The 22,903-nt window shown below is 44.0% G+C and overlaps 1 protein-coding gene across 4 annotated transcripts in view; it reads right to left on the bottom strand.

The window, feature by feature from the left end:
• Nucleotides 1-21,105: 21,105 nt before the first annotated feature.
• Nucleotides 21,106-22,903, bottom strand: part of MBTPS1 (membrane bound transcription factor peptidase, site 1) — a 99,386-nt gene continuing 97,588 nt past the window's right edge. For all 4 annotated transcript variants that reach the window (XM_072117728.1, XM_072117730.1, XM_072117729.1 and 1 more), the window contains one exon: nt 21,106-21,670. In XM_072117728.1, the coding sequence (XP_071973829.1) occupies nt 21,474-21,670 (197 nt within the window). In that variant the 3' untranslated portion in view covers nt 21,106-21,473. The remainder of the gene's footprint in view (nt 21,671-22,903) is intronic.

Genomic DNA, 22,903 nt, shown 5'->3' with positions numbered 1-22,903 from the left:
ATATAATTGAAAATATTATCAAATTTTGCAAAAAATGACACCACCCACAGCTCCGTACACCAAAGTATAAAAAAGTTATTAGCGACAGAAGTTGGCAAAATCAAAAAAATAATTTTTGTACAGGAGGTTTTCATTTTTGTAAATGTATGAAAACATTATTAAACCTATACAAATTTGGTATCCCCTTAATCGTACTGACCCAAAGAATAAAGTAGACATGTTATTTGGGGCGCTCAGTGAAAGACGTAATATCCAAGCCCACAAGAAAATGGCACAAATGCGTTTTTTCACCATTTTCATTGCATTTGGAATTTTTTTCCCGCTTCTGAGTACATGGCATGGAATATTTAATAAAATAAAAATTTAAGGTACAGTATGGTAACATTTACAGTAAAATGGATGGTAATGTTGTTGTTGTATGCCTTATGTTTATGAGCGACAGTTTTCCTGCTATATACCTGCATGTCATAAGAATTTAAATTAAAAAAAGGACCATGTTAAATTCAAATCTGTTTTTTTTTTTTCATTTTTACCGGTGTTTTGTATGCGTTGGAAAAGGGGTAGTCTTATACGGCGAATATATCTTAAATAGAGATGAGCGAACACTAAAATGCTCGGGTACTCGTTATTCGAGACGAACTTTTCCCGATGCTCGAGTGCTCGTCTCGAATAACGAACCCCATTGAAGTCAATGGGAGACTCGAGCATTTTTCAAGGGGACCAAGGCTCTGCACAGGGAAGCTTGGCCAAACACCTGGGAACCTCAGAAAAGGATGGAAACACCACGGAAATGGACAGGAAACAGCAGGGGCAGCATGCATGGATGCCTCTGAGGCTGCTTAAACGCACCATTATGCCAAAATTATGGGCAACAGCATGGCCATGACAGAGTGACAGAATGAAGCTAGATAGCATCTAAAACATCCAATAATTGACCCTGACACTATAGGGGACGGCATGCAGAGGCAGCGGCAGCAGCGGCAGGCTAGAGAGTGGCATGGCGACATACTCTAAATGGACTCAGGCTTCAAACCAATGGGTGGCAGAGAGGAACCAAAGGAGGTGAGCAAGAAGTGCTCAAATAATATCGGTACATGATAAAAGTTTGCCAGTATATTTTGTGGATTACACAGCAGGGTGGCGACAAAGTTAACATGGAAGCCATGAAAACAACCCAAAATTCTGCCTGACACAGCTCGTTTGATAAGGGGACCATGTATGGAGGCAGTGAACTAGTAGTAGATTAAAGGTGCTGCAGTTAAAACTATGTTAGTTGGATCTTGGCATGGAGCTGGCGCTCCGCTGCCAGACGAGCTTTCGCCAATCCAAGCCCCTGTCTCTAGGCTACTCCCCAAACAGCACTTTTGTATAAGATCAAGTGTAGTAGCGTTCTTATAAGTTTAGGATATGCCAGGTGAGGGGAATGTAAACAGATGCGCAAGAAGCGCATGATGCGCATGGAGCTGGCGCTCCGCTGCCAGGCGAGCTTTCGCAAATCCAAGCCCCTGTCTCTAGGCTACTCCCCAAACAGCACTTTTGTATAAGATCAAGTGTAGTAGCGTTCTTATAAGTTTAGGATATGGCGGGTGAGGGGAATGTAAACAGATGCGCAAGAAGCGCTGAAATAATATCCCTAAATGGTCAAAGTTTGCAAGTATATTTTGTGGATTACACAGCAGGGTGGCGACAAAGTTAACAACTTTGATGTGGAATGCCCTGTAATAGCTCTTGGGCGGTGTGCCTTTTATCGCCTAGACTCAGCAGTTTCAGCACCGCCTGCTGTCGCTTAGCGACGGCACTGCTGCTGTGCCTAGAGCTACCGACTGATGGCGCCATGCCCACGGATGGTAATTCGGAGGAGGAGGAGGTGGAGGAGGGGTGGGAGGAGGTATAGTAGGCCTTTGAGACCTGGACCGAGGTAGGCCCCGCAATTCTCTGCGTCGGCAGTATATGACCAGCCCCAGGGTCAGACTCGGTCCCAGCCTGCACCAAGTTAAGTGTAGTAGCGTTCTTATAAGTTTGGGATATGGCGGGTTAGGGGAATGTAAACAGATGCGCAAGAAGCGCATGATGCGCATGGAGCTGGCGTTCCGCTGCCAGGCGAGCTTTCGCCAATCCAAGCCCCTGTCTCTAGGCTACTCCCCAAACAGCACTTCTAAGAACCTTTTGTATAAGATCAAGTGTAGTAGCGTTCTTATAAGTTTAGGATATGCCGGGTGAGGGGAATGTAAACAGATGCGCAAGAAGCGCTGAAATAATATCCCTAAATGGTAAAAGTTTGCCAGTATATTTTGTGGATAACACAGCAGGGTGGCGACAAAGTTAACAACTTTGATGTGGAATCCATGAAAACAACCCAAATTTCTGCCTGACACACCTCGTTTGATAAAGGGACGATGTATGGAGGCAGCTATATGGACGACTTTTGGAGGTAGCAATGGAGACAACGTGTGGAGGCTGCTATGGAGACAATTTAATTTGGATAGTGCCTGTATGTGGCAGTCCCAAACATTTTTCAAACCAGAGGAGCAGGTAGGTGGCCCTCCAGTAAAATGGAATAGATTGAGTGCCTGTATGTGGCAGTCCCAAAAATTCTTCAAACCAGAGGAGCAGGTAGGTGGCCCTCCAGTAAAATGGAATAGATTGAGTGCCTGTATGTGGCAGTCCCAAAAATTGTTCAAACCAGAGGAGCAGGTAGGTGGCCCTCCAGTAAAATGGAATAGATTGAGTGCCTGTATGTGGCAGTCCCAAAAATTCTTCAAACCAGAGGAGCAGGTAGGTGGCCCTCCAGTAAAATGGAATAGATTGAGTGCCTGTATGTGGCAGTCCCAAAAATTCTTCAAACCAGAGGAGCAGGTAGGTGGCCCTCCAGTAAAATGGAATAGATTGAGTGCCTGTATGTGGCAGTCCCAAAAATTCTTCAAACCAGAGGAGCAGGTAGGTGGCCCTCCAGTAAAATGGAATAGATTGAGTGCCTGTATGTGGCAGTCCCAAAAATTCTTCAAACCAGAGGAGCAGGTAGGTGGCCCTCCAGTAAAATGGAATAGATTGAGTGCCTGTATGTGGCAGTCCCAAAAATTCTTCAAACCAGAGGAGCAGGTAGGTGGCCCTCCAGTAAAATGGAATAGATTGAGTGCCTGTATGTGGCAGTCCCAAAAATTGTTCAAACCAGAGGACCGGGTAGGTGGCCCTCCAGAAAAATGGAATAGATTGAGTGCCTGTATGTGGCACTCACAAAAATTGTTTCAAACAGAGGACCGGGTAGGTGGCCCTCCAGAAAAATTAAATGCATGAAGTACTATAGCAAGAGCCAGTGGGCCCTGTCAAAAAATAGCCATTTTCCTCTGCTTTACTGTACAAAGAGGAGGAGAAGGAGGAAAATGAGGAGGAGGAGGAGTGGATCAATTATTCAGGTTGAGCTTCCTTCACCTGGTGGAGATTGGAAATTCTGAGAAATCCAGCCTTTATTCATTTTAATAAGCGTCAGCCTGTCAGCGCTGTCAGTCGACAGGCGTGTACGCTTATCGGTGATGATGCCACCAGCTGCACTGAAAACCCGCTCGGACAAGACGCTAGCGGCAGGGCAGGCAAGAACCTCCAAGGCGTACAGCGCCAGTTCGTGCCACATGTCCAGCTTTGAAACCCAGTAGTTGTAGGGAGCTGTGTGATCATTTAGGACGATGGTATGGTCAGCTACGTACTCCCTCACCATCTTTCTGTAAAGATCAGCCCTACTCTGCCGAGACTGGGGACAGGTGACAGTGTCTTGCTGGGGTGACATAAAGCTGGCAAAAGCCTTGTAAAGCGTACCCTTGCCAGTGCTGGACAAGCTGCCTGCTCGCCTACTCTCCCTCGCTACTTGTCCCGCAGAACTACGCACTCTGCCGCTAGCGCTGTCAGAAGGGAAATACTGTTTCAGCTTGTGCACCAGGGCCTGCTGGTATTCATGCATTCTCACACTCCTTTCCTCTGCAGGGATGAGAGTGGCAAGATTTTGCTTGTACCGTGGGTCCAGGAGAGTGAACACCCAGTAATCGGTGCTGGAATAAATTCTTTGAACGCGAGGGTCACGGGATAGGCAGCCTAGCATGAAATCTGCCATATGCGCCAGAGTACCAACGCGTAAGAATTCACTCCCCTCACTGGCCTGACTGTCCATTTCCTCCTCCTCCAACTCCTCTTCTTCTGCCCATACACGCTGAACAGTGAAGGACTCAACAATGGTCCCCTCTTGTGTCTCGCCAACATTCTCCTCCTCTTCCTCCTCATCCTCCTCCACCTCCACCTCCTCCGATATGCGCTGAGAAACAGACCTCAGGGTGCTTTGGCTATCAACAAGGGAATATTCTTCCCCCGTCTCTTGTGACGAGCGCAAAGCTTCCGACTTCATGCTGACCAGAGAGTTTTTCAACAGGCCAAGCAGCGGGATGGTGAGGCTGATGATGGCGGCATCGCCACTGACCATCTGTGTTGACTCCTCAAAGTTACTCAGCACCTGACAGATATCAGACATCCACGTCCACTCCTCATTGTAGACTTGAGGAAGCTGACTGACCTGACTACCAGTTCTGGTGGAAGTTGACATCTGGCAGTCTACAATCGCTCTGCGCTGCTGGTAAACTCTGGATAACATGGTCAGTGTTGAATTCCACCTCGTGGGCACGTCGCACAACAGTCGGTGAGCGGGCAGTTGGAGGCGGCGCTGCGCTGCCCTGAGAGTGGCAGCATCTGGGCTGGACTTCCTGAAATGCGCACAGATGCGGCGCACCTTCGTGAGCAAATCAGACAGATTGGGGTATGTCTTGAGGAAACGCTGCACTATCAGATTTAACACATGGGCCAGGCATGGCACATGTGTCAGTCTGCCGAGTTGCAGAGCCGCCACCAGGTTACGGCCGTTGTCACACACAACCATTCCCGGCTTGAGGTTCAGCGGTGCCAGCCACAGATCAGTCTGCGCCGTGATGCCCTGTAATAGCTCTTGGGCGGTGTGCCTTTTGTCGCCTAGGCTCAGCAGTTTGAGCACCGCCTGCTGTCGCTTAGCGACTGCACTGCTGCTGTGCCTAGAGCTACCGACTGATGGCGCCGTGCCCACGGATGGTAGTTCGGAGGAGGAGGTGGAGGAGGGGTGGGAGGAGGAGGAGGCATAGTAGGCCTGAAACACCTGGACCGAGGTAGGCCCCGCAATCCTCGGCGTCGGCAGTATATGAGCAGCCCCAGGGTCAGACTCGGTCCCAGCCTCCACCAAGTTAACCCAATGTGCCGTCAGCGATATATAGTGGCCCTGCCCGGCAGCACTCGTCCACGTGTCCGTGGTCAGGTGGACCTTGTCAGAAACGGCGTTGGTCAGGGCACGGATGATGTTGTCTGACACGTGCTGGTGCAGGGCTGGGACGGCACATCGGGAAAAGTAGTGGCGGCTGGGGACCGAATACCGAGGGGCGGCCGCCGCCATGAGGTTGCGAAAGGCCTCGGTCTCTACTAGCCTATAGGGCAGCATCTCCAGGCTAAGCAATCTGGAGATGTGCACATTAAGGGCTTGGGCGTGCGGGTGGGTTGCACTATATTTGCGTTTCCGCTCCAGCGTCTGGGGTATGGAGAGCTGAACGCTGGTGGATGCTGTGGAGGATCGTGGAGGCGACGATGGGGTTTTTGTGGCAGGGTCCTGGGCAGGGGGCTGACTAGCAGCTGACACAGGGGAAGGAGCAGTGGTGTGCACGGCCGGAGGTGAACGGGCTTGTTGCCACTGAGTGGGGTGCTTAGCATTCATATGCCTGCGCATACTGGTGGTAGTTAAGCTAGTAGTGGTGGAACCCCTGCTGAGCCTGGTTTGGCAAATGTTGCACACCACAGTCCGTCGGTCATCCGGTGTTTCCTTAAAGAACCTCCACACTTCTGAAGATCTAGCCCTCGCCGCAAGAGCCCTCACCACGGGAGCTTCACTAGTTGACAGTGGCGCTGATGCACCAGCTCTGGCCCTGCCTCTCCGTCTGGCCCCACCACTGCCTCTTCCAACCTGTTCAGGTCGAGGACTCTCCTCCGTCTCAGAAGCACTGTGTTCACCCGGCCTCTCAACCCAGCTTGGGTCTGTCACCTCATCATCCTCCGATCCCTCAGTCTGCTCCCCCCTCGGACTTCCTGCCCTGACAACAACTTCCCCACTGTCTGACAACCGTGTCTCCTCATCGTCGGACACCTCTTTACACACTTCCACTACGTCAAGAAGGTCATCATCACCCACAGACTGTGACTGGTGGAAAACCTGGGCATCGGAAAATTGCTCAGCAGCAACCGGACAAGTGGTTTGTGACTGTGGGAAGGGTCCAGAAAACAGTTCCTCAGAGTATGCCGGTTCAAATGGCAAATTTTCCTGGGAGGGGGCAGACTGGGGGGGAGGAGGCTGAGGTGCAGGAGCTGGAGGAGTGGGGATTTCGGTGACATGGGTGGACTGCGTGGAAGACTGACTGGTGGTGGACAAATTGCTCGAAGCATTGTCAGCAATCCACGACATCACCTGTTCGCACTGTTCTGGCCTCAACAGTGCTCTACCACGAGTCCCAGTAACTTCAGACATGAACCTAGGGAGTGTAGCTCTGCGGCGTTCCCCTGCTCCCTCATCAGCAGGTGGTGTCTCACCCCGCCCAGGACCACGGCCTCTGACCCCTGCAGTAGTTGGACGCCCACGTCCCCGCCCTCGTCCTCTACCCCTAGCCCTGGGGTTAAACATTTTTAAAATGAGAGTTATAACTTTTTTTTTTTTTTTACTTTTTTTTTTTTTTTTTTTGTGTTTTTTTGTGTTTTTTGTTTTTTTTTGTGTTTTTTGTTTTTTTTTGAGTTTTTAGAACCAAACAATCCTATCCTATTGCTATGGCTATTTTCTAGCCAAGTATCAAAGGAAGCACACTACTATGCCAGATGAGATGACACTGAGTTATTGCCTAATAGAAATCCAACCCCTACTGAATTTTGCCACTTCAGCCTTTGCTATGGATATGTGCGCCACTAAGCGCAGAACACAGCGGTCGCAAGTCTCACTACAAATTGCTCAGAATTGGCAAGTACATGCACTGCAGAAACTACAGCCACCAGCAGATCAACCAGAAATCAAATATATAGAACGCTACTGTAGGCTTCAAGAAGCTATTTGTATTCTCCTATGGCTATTTTCTAGCCAAGTATCAAAGGAAGCACACTACTATGCCAGATGAGATGACACTGAGTTATTGCCTAATAGAAATCCAACCCCTACTGAATTTTCCCACTTCAGCCTTTGCTATGGATATGTGCGCCACTAAGCGCAGAACACAGCGGTCGCAAGTCTCACTACAAATTGCTCAGAATTGGCAAGTACATGCACTGCAGAAACTAAAGCCACCAGCAGATCAACCAGAAATCAAATATATAGAACGCTACTGTAGGCTTCAAGAAGCTATTTGTATTCTCCTATGGCTATTTTCTAGCCAAGTATCAAAGGAAGCACACTACTATGCCAGATGAGATGACACTGAGTTAGTGCCTAATAGAAATCCAACCCCTACTGAATTTTCCCACTTCAGCCTTTGCTATGGATATGTGCGCCACTAAGCGCAGAACACAGCGGTCGCAAGTCTCACTACAAATTGCTCAGAATTGGCAAGTACATGCACTGCAGAAACTACAGCCACCAGCAGATCAACCAGAAATCAAATATATAGAACGCTACTGTAGGCTTCAAGAAGCTATTTGTATTCTCCTATGGCTATTTTCTAGCCAAGTATCAAAGGAAGCACACTACTATGCCAGATGAGATGACACTGAGTTAGTGCCTAATAGAAATCCAACCCCTACTGAATTTTCCCACTTCAGCCTTTGCTATGGATATGTGCGCCACTAAGCGCAGAACACAGCGGTCGCAAGTCTCACTACAAATTGCTCAGAATTGGCAAGTACATGCACTGCAGAAACTAAAGCCACCAGCAGATCAACCAGAAATCAAATATATAGAACGCTACTGTAGGCTTCAAGAAGCTGTTTGTATTCTCCTATGGCTATTTTCTAGCCAAGTATCAAAGGAAGCACACTACTATGCCAGATGAGATGACACTGAGTTAGTGCCTAATAGAAATCCAACCCCTACTGAATTTTCCCACTTCAGCCTTTGCTATGGATATGTGCGCCACTAAGCGCAGAACACAGCGGTCGCAAGTCTCACTACAAATTGCTCAGAATTGGCAAGTACATGCACTGCAGAAACTAAAGCCACCAGCAGATCAACCAGAAATCAAATATATAGAACGCTACTGTAGGCTTCAAGAAGCTGTTTGTATTCTCCTATGGCTATTTTCTAGCCAAGTATCAAAGGAAGCACACTACTATGCCAGATGAGATGACACTGAGTTAGTGCCTAATAGAAATCCAACCCCTACTGAATTTTCCCACTTCAGCCTTTGCTATGGATATGTGCGCCACTAAGCGCAGAACACAGCGGTCGCAAGTCTCACTACAAATTGCTCAGAATTGGCAAGTACATGCACTGCAGAAACTAAAGCCACCAGCAGATCAACCAGAAATCAAATATATAGAACGCTACTGTAGGCTTCAAGAAGCTGTTTGTATTCTCCTATGGCTATTTTCTAGCCAAGTATCAAAGGAAGCACACTACTATGCCAGATGAGATGACACTGAGTTATTGCCTAATAGAAATCCAACCCCTACTGAATTTTCCCACTTCGGTCTTTGCTATGGATATGTGTGCCACTAAGAGCTAAACACAACGGTAGCAAGTCCCCCTGCTAATTCCTCACAAAATGGTAAAAGATGCAAATTAAAATAAAAAAAGTAGAACGTTATTGTAGCCCTAAGAAGGGCTGTTGGGTTCTTTGAGAATCACTCCTGCCTAACAGTAAGCTAATAGAACACCCTAACGCTTTCCCTGACCAGCAGCAGCTCTCTCCCTAGCGGCATCCAGAGACAGAATGATCCGAGCAGCGCGGCCAGCGGCTAGTCTATCCCAGGGTCACCTGATCTGGCCAGCCAACCACTGCTATCGACGTGTAAGGGTACCACGTCATGCTGGGTGGAGTGCAGAGTCTCCTGGCTTGTGATTGGCTCTGTTTCTGGCCGCCAAAAAGCAAAACGGCGGGAGCTGCCATTTTCTCGAGCGGGCAAAGTATTCGTCCGAGCAACGAGCAGTTTCGAGTACCCTAATGCTCGACCGAGCATCAAGCTCGGACGAGCATGTTCGCTCATCTCTAATCTTAAACTCTATATTTTAAACAGGAAAGTAGGGGGGTCGTCTTATACACCAGGTCGTCTTATACGCTGGAATATACGGTAGGTTTGTTACGCATTAACATTAATGTCTTTTTATAATAGTTTATTTAAGCATTTTACTCCTGGTCATTCTTCTCTTTAGATTTGTAAAAAAAATTGCCCCTTTGCAGTGATAATTGCAATGATATAATTCATCAGAGTAGATCTGAGGACTTATAATTTTTTATACATTTTTTCTTCAATGGGTTGTATTATTACAAAAAAAAAATGTTGAGTGTTATATATGTACCATTAATTTATATTATGACGATATTATTGCTAAACAATCAGATTGTACGCGTCCCTTTAAGAGTAATACATGATCGCACGTCGGTAAGCCCCGGAAGAAACCATCCTGGCGAAACTCTGAGTGGGGTGAGATAGAGCGTGCAAAGAAGTTTTTAAATACTTAAGGCCTTCTTATACACAAGTTTCGTGAGTATTTACAATAAAAATTTCATAAATGATTGCAAACTCTGTTGCACAATTGCAGTATTTTCTTTTCCTTTGGGAGTGAGAGCAAAAGTGGAGAGGCAGATCACCTAGGTTAGAAGATCTTAAATTCATACCAGAATCACCTGTGAGATCAGCCACCCTAGCAGTGTGGACCCCGGAAGTGAGATTGTAATAGGAGTTTGCCTCTACTCTTGTGCTCTAGACTGGAGCTACAAAAAAGGTACTGTCTTATCCTTATTATTCTGTCCTAGATTGGAACATTGGAGCACATGGTGGTATTTTTTGGACTTCTCTCAATTTTTTTTTCCATGCGCCGTTGCCTCCTAACTTGCTTTGGGGTTTTGTAGGTATATTAGTGTGTTTTTTTATTTGATCCTCTTTGCCTAATTCGGCTGCATATTAACACCATGATCCAGAACATGTCCATAATTTATATGCAACACTAAAAACACAAACTTTATTCTGGAATGTGTTTATTTCACGCCATCCCTCCATTATTTATACCCATTATTATGGTGCTCTTGCTCAAATTCTTATGAGCTGCAAAGAGTCCCATTATTGCACAGCTAATACAATGGCACACATTTAACCCCATTTAACCTTGCCCTAAAGTTCTTTCACTTCCATTTTCACTTCCCACCTTCAAAAATCTATAACTTTATTTTTCCACGTAAAGAGCTCTGTGATGCCTTGTTTTCTGCGTAACAAATTGCACTTTATAGTTATGGTATTTAATTTTCCATGTCATGTACTGGGAAGCGGGAAAAAAATTCCAAATACAGTGAAAATGGTGAAAAAAAAACGCATCTGCATTAACGCATTAATGTTAATATTTATATCAGTTCTAGGGAAAGGGGGGTAATTTGAATTTTTAGTTTTTTTTTTACTTTTTTATTTTTACTATTTTTCAGACACCCTAGGGTACTTTAACCCTAGGTTTTCTGATCAATCCTAACATATACTGCCATACTACAGTATGGCAGTATATGGGGGTTTTCCTCCCTATTCATTACAATGTGCTGATAATACGGGGATTATCAGCAATATGCAGCAAAGACTTACTCGCTATGCGCTATGGAGAGGGCTCTGCCTGTGACCCCTCTCCATGCACCGGGACCCAGTAAGGGGTTGTGTTTTTTTTGTTTTTTTTTTTTTAAATCACATTAGTGTGGTTTATGTATATATACGGTAGTTTCTTATTTGGGTTACATTTTGTGTAAGGGAGTGATAAAGGGGATTTTGGGGGTATGGGTTTTTCCTCAGTTCCTCTAGGCTTCAGTGGTTCTGTCCAGCCCCTTAGTCTGTGCTATTTACCATAAGCACCTACTCCAGTCCTTCAGATATCACAAGAGTAACATACAACCCTCGCAGATACTTATATACAAAAAGACTTTACTAACAACATACATGTGACAAATTAACTACATAAAATACAATACAAAATACATAGAGAACACAACTGCACACAAACCTTCTTCTGACCCCTCCTGGACACCCAGTAATGTGTATGTATATACAATATAATCTAACACTACCACAGCTCCTGGATATACCCTGAAGCAGGAGTCACATCCAGTACCTGACCATATACATATAGAGACTCATGCACAATAGCATCTATATATCTATTCCTCCAATACACGTGAAGAACACAGATCCACGTGTGAATGGGATACGGCTACAGGTTGTACATGTAGTTACGCTAATATATACACACTCACTGTAGACACTTAGTTATGTATATATGGTAAAACACATAACACCTGGAATATCTATAGGTACACGTATAAAGTCTACTATATTATAATAAGTATTATGTTATAATTACTCTTATAAAGTTATATACATACACAGAAAGCACACACAATATATAACCTGTTCCTTAAGTGCTGTCCGTCCGGGGGGGCCAGGAGCAAGAGAGAGAAGAGAGCGATTTCTGGTTTTACCATGCTTAAATATCCCTGTGTGTAGTCCCTCCCCACCCCCTATAACTCCACCCTTAGACCCTCTCAGGATAGACCCCAGTAGTGTGCAGGGAAGCCTTTTGATATGTTAATGAGCAATGGCTTCAGTACACACACATCTCACCACAGAATATCAGTGCCTGCTATCAGTATATACTGTATCCATTTACACTATATATATATATAGACACACAACAATAGAGCAGGGGGTCCAGTTATGAAGAATGTTCCCCTGTAACAGGGAGCATACAATAATATATGTGTGTAAAACATTACAAAAATTGTTTGGTGTCCCTTGTGGATTTAACATTCCCTCTGCTGCATATTTTTGCTGAACATACAAAATGTGGGGTATCACATCATACAGTTTTTAGGAAATTCTGAATTTAAGTAATTTTTGCATTTTATCACTCTCTGATGCAAAGTTGCATGAAGGTGATAGTGTGTATGAATGTAAAAGTTATTTTTATATACATGGTAGGCAGTGATTTCTGAATTAAGTAGATTTTGACAATAGGAGCTTCTTACCTTGTGTGTAATATATTGCAACCAAATATGGCATGGTTTTTGTTTGAGCATTCTTGGGAGTGTAATTTCTTGTTGATGTTCTTTGTGTATTGTGGCGGAGCGCGCGTCGGGGTGTATCTTCCGGCCTCCACTCTAACTGCCCCCGCCTGCCTTTACTATGCCTGTGGGCAAGTGTGACTTGCAATGTTGGAACTTTTAAAACCGAAAGGTACCTCCAGTTCATTCAATTGGTTCACTGTGCATTATTGTCCATCTTCCCCTAAACTTTGGTCATATGGTTGGACATAGCATTCTTTTGATATTATTAATTATTGGCATGCTTTGATTTTGGGGCATACGGAGGAGGGGTGGTCGTAGGTACTCTGTGGTGGTCCCATTCTCCATCTGGGACATCCTGTTTCCCCTATTGTTTTTATTTCCCAATTTTTTGGGGGGAGTTGTATATGTGCATTATTTTGGAATGTCAATAAACATTTTTCTTAAGCTCTTTGTCTTGGTATTGTTGGTTCTTTTTGCAGTCATTTTGGTTTTATTTTCAGACGTCAAAATTGTAAAAGTGGCCGTGTTCAATAAAGCGTCAACATTTCTAGAAATGGCTGGCAGTGAAAGGGTTAATCGGAAAATCAGTAATTACTGAAACTGAATTACTGAAACCAATTGTATTTCCTGAAACCTTGGCAGAACCATACACTGGAGGGGTCTGACCCCAGGGACAGGAAACCCTTAAAGCTCCATGCCTCCAGTGTGTATTTATAGTTGTCTTTAGAGATTCCATTTTGAATTTTTCGATCTTAAAAGAATTTGTTGAGTGGCGTCAGATGTATTATAGTTCTTAAAGAACTGTCCAGTTTCTTTATATGGAACAGTGTTGAATAAAAACCCAGGCTCTTCTCCACTGGAACTTCTATCAACACATTTGTCTCGAAAAGAGATTGTATTTCCGATTCCATAGCTTCTTGGGCTGATCTTCCTAAACCCATTTTGATCCTGAATCGGGGTGGTGGTATAGTCTTGAACATCATTAGAGAAGGCCTCAAATTAATTTTCAATACCCATTCGCTTCTTGAGACCCATTCCCACCCCACCGGACTTCTGGCGTCATTTCTGTTCAGGTTTCTTTTCTGGACAAGTTGATCGCCTGAACATGAAGGCGCTGGTCCTTTTACTGCTTTTCCAGTCTGAGTCTTTCCTTCCCGAAGACCTGTAAGACTGATTGAATCTACGGGAGGAACGCAATTTTTAAAAAAAACACCTGTCTCGAGTCAAGGAATCCTTTTCTTCGGCCTGCGGCCTTTTCAAGAATCTTGTCTAGTGTTGTGCCGAACAAGAACTCTCCATCACATGGAATATTAAAGAAGTGTTTCTTTGAGGCTAAATTCCATCCCTTTAGCCATAGCGCTCTTCTGGCCGAATTAGAGGGTTGATGACCTGGCTGGTAATCTGAGTGCTGCCACTGAAGCGTCCGCCAGAAACACAGAAACCTTCTGAGCCATAGTGATGTCCACCAGTAGCTGTTCCCTTGGAATCCCTTGACTTTCTCTTCCAGCCTTCTAAGCCACATTAACATGGCATGGATTAGGTGGCTTCCCAAGCCTTATGCAGGAACCCATCCGCTCTTTTGTTCATAGGATTCATTAGGACTCCAGAGACTTCTAAAGGTAGCACAGCTTTATTGGATACAGCTATATCTACTTCGGGGGCCTTGTCCCAGTGCTCTACATCTGTCAGCAAAGGGATATTTCCTTTTGACTTCACTAGGAACAAAGATGTTCTGCTCCATTCTGCTTTAATAAGAGATGAAAGATTTTTGTGCACAGGGAACACTTTCCTTTTTCAGGCACCAATGACTATTGGTCACAAAGAAGTTAATTTACATTCTGCACCCATCTTTTTGTTTAATAAAGTTTTTATTTGGTCTTTCATTTTTCCAAACCTTTTTATTAGGATTCTCCAGGTTACTACAGTATATTTACATATAATAGAACTTTTAGGTTGCGTGGCACATGTGATAGTGGCAATTGTAATAGCATTGCTGAACTGTAAGGGGAACAAAATGCCTCTTCTAACTCATAGTCTGAACAGGAGTTGGCTTGTATGGCCAAACATATATTTGACTGGACACATAAAACTAAGTTATATGTTCGTAGGCATGGTAGTCCCATATCACCCATTTCTTTTTTCATGATCAATTTCTCCCTTTTGATCCTAGGTTGTTTTCTGTACAACAGGAAATGCGAGAATGCTGTGTTTAGTTTCATCACATTCACATGACTTAGAAGTAATGGGACAGTCTGCATTGGGTAAAGTAATTTCGACACACTCCTCTTAAGATGATTGCGCCCCAAAAAGCAGAGTGGAAAGTCATGCCACCTAGGGTAGGGTAGTTTAATCTATATATGGACTCCTGTGTTACTCCTATTTTAATACCAAGGTAAGTCAGGGCCATATGTAATATTGGTATTCACTGAAGTACGTTGGAAGATCCCTGAGGGTTAGGTCCTTTCCCCAGAAATAATACTGCACATTTAGCAATGTTAAGGCAGAAGCCTTCGAAAGATCCAAAATCTTTCAGTACCTCAATGGTTTTGGCCAAGTCTCTCTCTTAGTTAGATATGAAAAGGATTATATTGTCAGCAAAGAATCCTGTATGAAGCTGATGTGAACCTAACGCTATCGTTGGAATACATCTCCCCCCTCCCACAGACGAGACAAGGGTTCTAGGGCCACGCCGAAAAGGAGCGTCGACGATGGACACCCGTCTCGATCCTTCTGCAGTGGGAAAGGGGAAGACAGGAAGCCTGGGGTATTAATTCTAGCCCTAGGATCCAGGTATATCATTTCCAGGTAAGTTTTAAAGGCACCTTTGAACCCCATTCTGTATAGTACCTGTCCTAGCCACCCCCAACCTAGGTTGTCAAACACTTTTTACGCGTTGAGGGCAACCAGGGCAGGCACCTCCCCTCTTTTGCCCCTAGTGCCATCTCCTCACATTAGTTACTGCTGCCCTACCCTTAATACATCCCACCTGACTACCCAATATAATTGAGGGCAAAAAAAAAAAAAAAAGCTGCTAAGTGATTTGCCATGATTTTAGATAAGAGTTTCTGGTCTTGGTTAAGTAGAGAAATCGGACGATATGAACCTGGGCCAGTAGGGTCTCTACTTTCTTTTGGTATTAGCACTATGTGGGCTACGTTGGTCCTAATGGTTTGTTACCAAATCTGTGTAGTTCTACTTGTTGAGACCTTACAAAAACTGTTCTTTCCTGTCCGCCCAGGCATCAAAGTCAGATTGGGCCTGTAACCAGGTTTCCTTTGCATGGGGCGTAAGTGATGACAAATGGGCCAGTTAAGTCACTAGTTCTTTCAAACTGGTGTTTTTTTTAAGGATATCTACATGAGCCATCAGTTTGTCCCGCATTGTCACCTTGGCTGCTTCTTTAAAAAAGATGGGGTTAAGTCATGTGATTCGCATTAGTCGCCAGAATCTGTAACCACCAACCCCTCATGAGTTCTACAAAACTAGTATCTTTAAGTAGACAGGTCGGGAATCTCCATACAACCAAGTCTTCCATAAATGCTTCCTGCACCTTTGTCACTAATGAGTCCGTTATGCACAAATATTCTATCCTTGACCAGGAGTCGTGTGGGTGTGAGAAATGTGTAAATTCTTTCTTGGGGGTATAGGTATCGCCACATGTTGTTAAGACCTGCATGGAGGAAGAAGTCATGCAACATTGTGTCCCTTTTATTGTCCCCCCCTGTAAGTCCTATTCTCTGATGGAACGTGGACGGAGTTCAAATCTCCCCCTAAAAGTTTATCCGTTTTAGCATCCTGGAGAATCCTTGTGGCTAGGGCTTCAAAAAATGGTTGTTATCCCGTATTGGGAGAATTAACTTAAAAAAACACTTAGATCTTTTCCCTGGTTGTGTACAACAATATGGGACAGTTGGCCCTCTGTGTCACATTGGTTCTCTAACAGTTTAAAGGACAAGTTTTTATGTATTGGGGTCAGTACCACTGCTTCATTTTCTACAGCGGTGGAGCCGTAATCTGCCCCTACTCAAGATTTATGCATTTGGAAGAAATCTGCTGCTAATAGGTGGGTTTCCTGCATCATGGCTATGTCAGCCTTAAGTCTTTAACCCCTTAATGACCGCCCTTTCAGCTTTTTACGGCGGTCATTAAGGGTACTTCTTCTGACGCGTACGAATTTCTATGGCGGCGCGTCAGAAGAAGATTTCGGGACACCGGGTCTCGCTGGCGCCGGTGTCGGGCTGTGATCTTACAGCCCAGACCCGGCACTAACACCCGGGATTGGAAAAACTCAGATCCCGGGTGTTTGACCGCGGCGTGTTAGCGTGTCCCACATGGATCGGACCCCCCCACACCGGTGTGCTTACCAGGGGATCCAATCCCTCCTGGCAGGTCCTGGCAGGACCCGGCTGTAAGTAACTCAGCATGCTCAGTTACTTTCACTATACACTGCAATACAAGTGTATTGCAGTGTAAAGGCTTGAATAAGCGATCGGACGATCGCTTGTTCAAGCCAAAAAGTAGAAAATGTAAAAAAGTAAAAAAAAAAATAGATCAAATCATTTTATTATATAAATTAAATAAATAAATAAAATAAAAGTCCCATAATCTCCCCAGTTACACATGAAATGCAAATAAAGTATATAAAACACAAAAAACACGTACATATTTGGTATCACCGCGTCCGTATCAATCTGTACAATAAATCTAAATCAATCTTGAAACTGCTCGGTGAACAACGTAAAAAAAAAATTTCCTGTAATATACAATTTTTCATCAAACACCATCACAAAAAATGTTATAAAAAGTGATCAAAAAAGTTACGCTCCCTAATATGATACGACTGAAAAGAACAACTGTTTTCGCAAAAAATAAGCCCTCAACCAGATCTGACAACAGAAAAATACAGAAGTTATGGCCCTGAAAAACTGTCAATAGTAAAAACAATGCGATTTTCTCCAATATTGGTTTTGCTCAGGAAAATTGAGCAAAAATAAGAAAAACTATATAAATGAGGTATCACCGCAATCGTTTGTGTTTTATTTATTTTATTTGCATTTTATGTGTTACTGGGGAGATTATGGGACTTTTATTTTATTTAATTATATTATAAAAAGATTTCATTTTTTTTTCCATCATACGATCGCTTATTCAAGCCTTTACACTGCAATACACTTGTATTGCAGTGTATAGTGTAAGTAACTGAGCATGCTCAATTACACACAGCCGGGCCCTGCCAGGAGGCGGAACCCGGCACAGAGAGGAGCCGACAGCCCCTCGTCGGAACCCGGGGCTGAGGCAGAAGGGATCGGATCCCCCGGTAAGCACACCGGGGGGTCCGATCCACGGGGGACACACTTACACGCCACGGTCATGCTTGACCGCGGCGTGTAAGGGGTTAAACACTCGGGATCAGAGTTTTTCCGATCCCTGGGGGTTAGTGCCGGGTCTGGGCTGTGATATCACAGCCCGACACCGGCACCAGCGAAACCCGGTGTCCCGCAATATTCTTCTGACGCGCCGCCGTAGAAAGGCGTACGCGTCAGAAGAAGTACCCTTAATGACCGCCGTAAAAAGCCGATACGGCGGTCATTAAGGGGTTAAGATAAGTGTGCAGACCTCCCTCCCCACAGGAGTTTGATATAAATCTGCCCACTTGTAGCAAGTGGAGTCAACGGTGTGTTGGTTACAAGTGTCCCCAGAAATATAGCTCAGTAATAGGGTCTTGTGTGTCCCATCCCCTTGGGCCAGGGTCCTCAAGGTAGGTTCATGTCCTTGTGCATATCTTACCCCACTTCCACTGTCTGAAGGTTTGAAGTTTCTCGCTGCGGCTGGAAGAAAACCAGTCAGACCTCCTTGATGGGGATGCTCTCCAGTTATCGCGATCAGAAGCAGGCGGGGTAGATCAAAAGCGCGGAGATCGCATAAATGACCGTTTGCCATGTTGGTTTTGAATCTCCACTAGCAATTCCTCAGCTGCTTGTGGAGAGTATAGGGTTGTCAAGGTATCATCCGAATTACAAATTCTGAGAAACGCTGGATAAGCCAGTTGAAATCTCAATTTGGCTTTCACTAGCACCGTGCCGATCATACTATATTCTTTTAGTTTTCGCGCCACCTCGGCTGAGTAATCCTCAAAAAGTAATATTTTACGTCCTTGCTTCAGCAGGGGGTCTCTGCGGTTGCGATACCTCTGTAAAATGGCTTCTTTATCATTAAAGTCCAGGTACTTCACCATCACCTGCCGTGGCCTAGGGCGCTGCATTGTAAGAGGGCCCTCTGAGGTAGCAGCTGCAGGGCAGATTCTATGAGCCCTTTCCACTCTCCCTGGGAAGGTTAAACCGAGTGTCTTGGGGAGTTCCACCTCACATAGATGTTGCAAGTCCACAGGTGGGATGGACTCCGGGAGTCCAACCAGGCGCAAGTTGTTCCTGGACGTATTTTCAAGATCATCCACCTTGTCTTGGAGGGCTGCAATTAATCGCTCAGACTCACATAGCTTATCATGGGACTCTGCATGTTGAACCTCAATTGCCAACACTCTCGTTTCCACTTCAGTCAATCTATCGTCATGTTTGCCAACTTGGTCTTGCAACGCCTGTAATGTACTCTGTACTGTGGCTTGTAACTATGAAGTCAGTTCTGGCGCAATATATTTACCCACCTCCGACGCCAATTTAGTATAGTCCACCGAGTGTACTTTAGGGTCAGTACATGGTGAATAAGCAGCTTGTTACTCTGTTGCTGTCAGCAGTAAGGTATGTGGAACTGATACAGCATGTGCGTTTTTCAGCGGCGCCATCTTAGGAGTATGCAGACCTTGTGGTGTGCTGGCTCCTGTGGAGATTCTCGTGTCGCTTTCCATATGCTCTTCAGCAATCAGCAGGTGCTTGTCTGTTGCACGTGGGGTTGCAGGGGATCAATTGTCCAGTCCTATTGTTGCTGCGTGCGCCCCTGGCTGTGAGGAGCTGAGCTGCACACGACCTCACATACTATCGCTCAAACTGGAAACCCCCACTCTGCAGCCATCTTGACAGCTGCAAAAAAAAAAAAAACAAAAAAAAAAAAACACCCTCATAGCATGATGCTGCCACCACATTTCACTGTTGGGATTGTATTTGGCCGGTGATGAGCAGTGCCTGGTTCTATCCACACATACTTCATAGAATTAACAAAAAGTTCAATCTCATCAGACCAAAGAATAATATTTCTCATAGTCTGGGAGGCTGATGGCTTTCATATGTCTTGCACAGGAGAGGCTTCTGTTGGCACACTCTTCCATAAAATCCTGACTGGTCGACGACTATAGTGAGGACAATTCTGTGTCTGAGCTCCTTGGCAGGTACTTAGTCAGAGCACATGGGAGAGCGCACTAGTCAAAAGCTCATTAGGTCTGTGAGGTATTGAATAGGGAAGGCACACACCTGCCTATTTAAGTCCAATCAGTTTAATTAAGCACATCTGAAGTGTTCCAATGATGGAGTAGAACCATATTAATGAGGATCTGAGGTTGCTGGGCTGTCTGCTTGCAGTGCCTGCAAGATGGAGTCTGTGACGCACACGCCCATAGGCAGACACAGCTAATATCCTGCAATACATCAGTATTATCAGTATACATCAGAATAAAGATAACATGATTATTTGGCTACACGGTGAACACACAAAAAAGTACAAAATCCATTAAAGAATTGATGCTTTTCTACTCCTGCCCTGAAAAAAAGTTCCTGAATTTTCAACAATAGGGGATACCAATCCCAAAATGCAAACACTGAAAAAAGCATCTCATCCCGCAAAAAAACCGAAAAAGCTAAAATTTTATAGCCTACATAAGGGAGGCAATTCGGAAACTGTAGAGCTGCAGAGCGCTACTTGCCTTCTGCGCCCATAAAACAAGTAAAGGAGTCTCTGTACTCAGGAGAAATTGCATAACAAAATTGTAAGATGGGTTTTCTCTTTTGGAAATGGGCTAAATTTTAGGACTAAATGAACGTATAACCAACAAAGTTTAACTATTCTAAATTTCACCTCCATTTTGACTAAATTACCATGAAGATTTGAAGGTGTTAAACTATGAGAAACGTCTTTTAGGAAGATTGAGGGGTGCAGATTTGAAAATCTGTTTATACATAGGGGGTTTTTAAATGTTAAATGTTTAAAAATTTCATTCAAAACCGTAATTATCCCCAAAATAGTCAATTCTGAAAATAGGGAAAACCGATATTCGATTTGTAAGCCGCGTGACAACAAAATATGGGAAATCTTATTCAGCAATTTATTTAGGTGGTAAATCTGCCTGATTTAGAATTTTGAAAGTGGCAAGTTTTTAAAAAAAATCATAAATTTTCTTTTCTTTTTTTGGTAGATAAACTCAAAAGAAAAAAAAAAATATGAGCCAAAATGTACTACTAAAATGAAGTACATATGAGGGGGGGGGGGGGGGGGGATCTCAAAATCGCTAAGTAATGTTCACAAGTTATAACCATACAAAGAGACGCATGTCAGAATACAAAAATTGGGGCTGAGCCTTAAGCTATGAACTGTCTACGTTCTTTGGAAACCTCCCATCTTGGATCTACTTGTTAAGAGTTAGATCCGGTGGGAGGTTCCTCTAATAAATGAAATTGGAGCCCTTTTTAGGGCTAATCCTTCAGTACCCGATAAGATTGTAAATCTTTGAATATGTCCTCAAATTTGTGAAAGAGGCTACCTGGGCGTAGAGTAGCTGGAGCTGAAGCTACACGGCGTGGCTACTCCATGCCCAGTATCCTCTTTCGATCCTCCTACAATATCTTCAGCACACAGCTCCTAGTAGTTGCCAATTCTAGAAAGGTAGTGGACAGTACATAGTGCTTTATTACAAGTTGCTTATTTATTTAAAACAAATTCCATCAGCAATGACGGCATGTTGAAAATTACAAAAAAACTAAATATTTATAAAAATAAAAGTCACTGCTCTGGGGTAAACATCCTTTTTAAAATGATATCTGGGTTAGGTTTGTGCTGAGCACAAGTCCTCATATGGTATTGCATTTGCCCCAATGTCCCTTTTTGGAAGTGAGAAGCCCCTTAATAAGGGATTTATTTTACATAATAAATATATAAGAAAAGCAAATTCTACCAGTGTCCAGTTTGGTCAGAAAGAACCTTATAGTTAAAAGTTGTTTTCAGAGCTTATATAGCAGTCATTGAAGCCATAGCTCAAACAGATGGAGTTTTTGGTTGCTGAAACTGCTGAATAATCTGAGGTCGTTTCACTCGAGGTTTCCGTCTTTTTGGCTTGCTCTTGGCCTTGTTGATCTGTACTACAAAAAAAGCCAATACTACCATTGCACCAAGAAACGCAAAGACTGGAATGGTTTGCCCTACATCCTGGTTATAGCGTCCCGGCATAATGCCTGTAAGAGGAGAAAGAGCAAATCATTTGTAAGAAAATTAAAAACATCACCCCTCATCCTGCAAATGTATATATAAATTTATATATTAAATAATAATATAATATATTTATATATATAAATTATATTAAACGTATATATAAATTTCTTAAAGGGATTGTCCGCCAAAAATACTCCTAACCAAAAAATTTTGTCCCAACTTTCCGTCGTAAAGTAAGCCAACTAATGCGAGGTTACGACTAAACAGTTTTATACTGCACCAGATTTCTCATCCAGCATTAAACACTTATATGAATCTGGTGCACAATAAGACTTTATAAAAAGTGCAGAGTAGGACTAGACAATCTGCCCCGATATATTATTGAGACTGCATTCACACGTGTTTGCATTTTGATGCATTAGGTTTCAAAACAATCAAAACTGGTGTCAAATACATAAGTGTTTAAGTATGAATGTGTATTATTTATTTATTAAAGGTTAAAAAGGCAAAAAACATGCATACTACACACATGTAGTTTGCCTGATGCATTTGCACTAAGTTTCAAAACACAATAATAGCAAACTGTATGCAAACTGCATGTATCTGACCACATGAAGTCACAGCAAGGACTTCTACTCCTCTTCATCCTCCATGGAGGCTGCTGTGATTTCATGTAATCACATATATGGGGTACAGTTTTCTATTATTAGAAGGCTAAAAGACCTGCGTCACTGGTCACATGTCATGAATGCAACAAGGCACTGTGTAAAAACATCTGTACACAGAGCTTTATATGTCTGTAGTTGAATATTAGTAAGCTGTCCCCATGTACAAGGGGGCAGAGCAGTGATTTGAAGAGACACAAAGCTGTCAATCACAATAATGGGGCATGGTTCACTGCCAGCCTGGGAGAGAGAAGAGTCACAAACATGAGTCCGAAAAGCTAATTTGCATATCAGAAAAACGCCTGTAATTAAGGTACAGTGCCCCACTGGCAGCTAATTTTAGGTGATATGGCGAGGACTTCTAACCCTTTATCAGCAGGCATTGTTAGTCAGGGTGGTCAGAATCTGGTGACAGGTCCTCTTTTAGCCCTGCAATAGTTCCCAGCTGCCATGAAAAAAACTGGCAAGTGGTGACCCCCATTGTGGAGGTGCAGGTGGTTAAGTGTCCCTCTTCTTACCATTTCAACAGTGCCATCAACATACGAATGGTTAAAAAGCTGCAACGGATGCTGATGTCAGGCCACTGTCTAT

This window comes from Engystomops pustulosus, chromosome 7 (assembly GCF_040894005.1).
Source record: "Engystomops pustulosus chromosome 7, aEngPut4.maternal, whole genome shotgun sequence".
NCBI classification, from domain to species: domain Eukaryota; kingdom Metazoa; phylum Chordata; class Amphibia; order Anura; family Leptodactylidae; genus Engystomops; species Engystomops pustulosus.
Note: the sequence above shows the minus strand (reverse complement) of the source record. Positions and strands in the feature narration are given on the sequence as shown.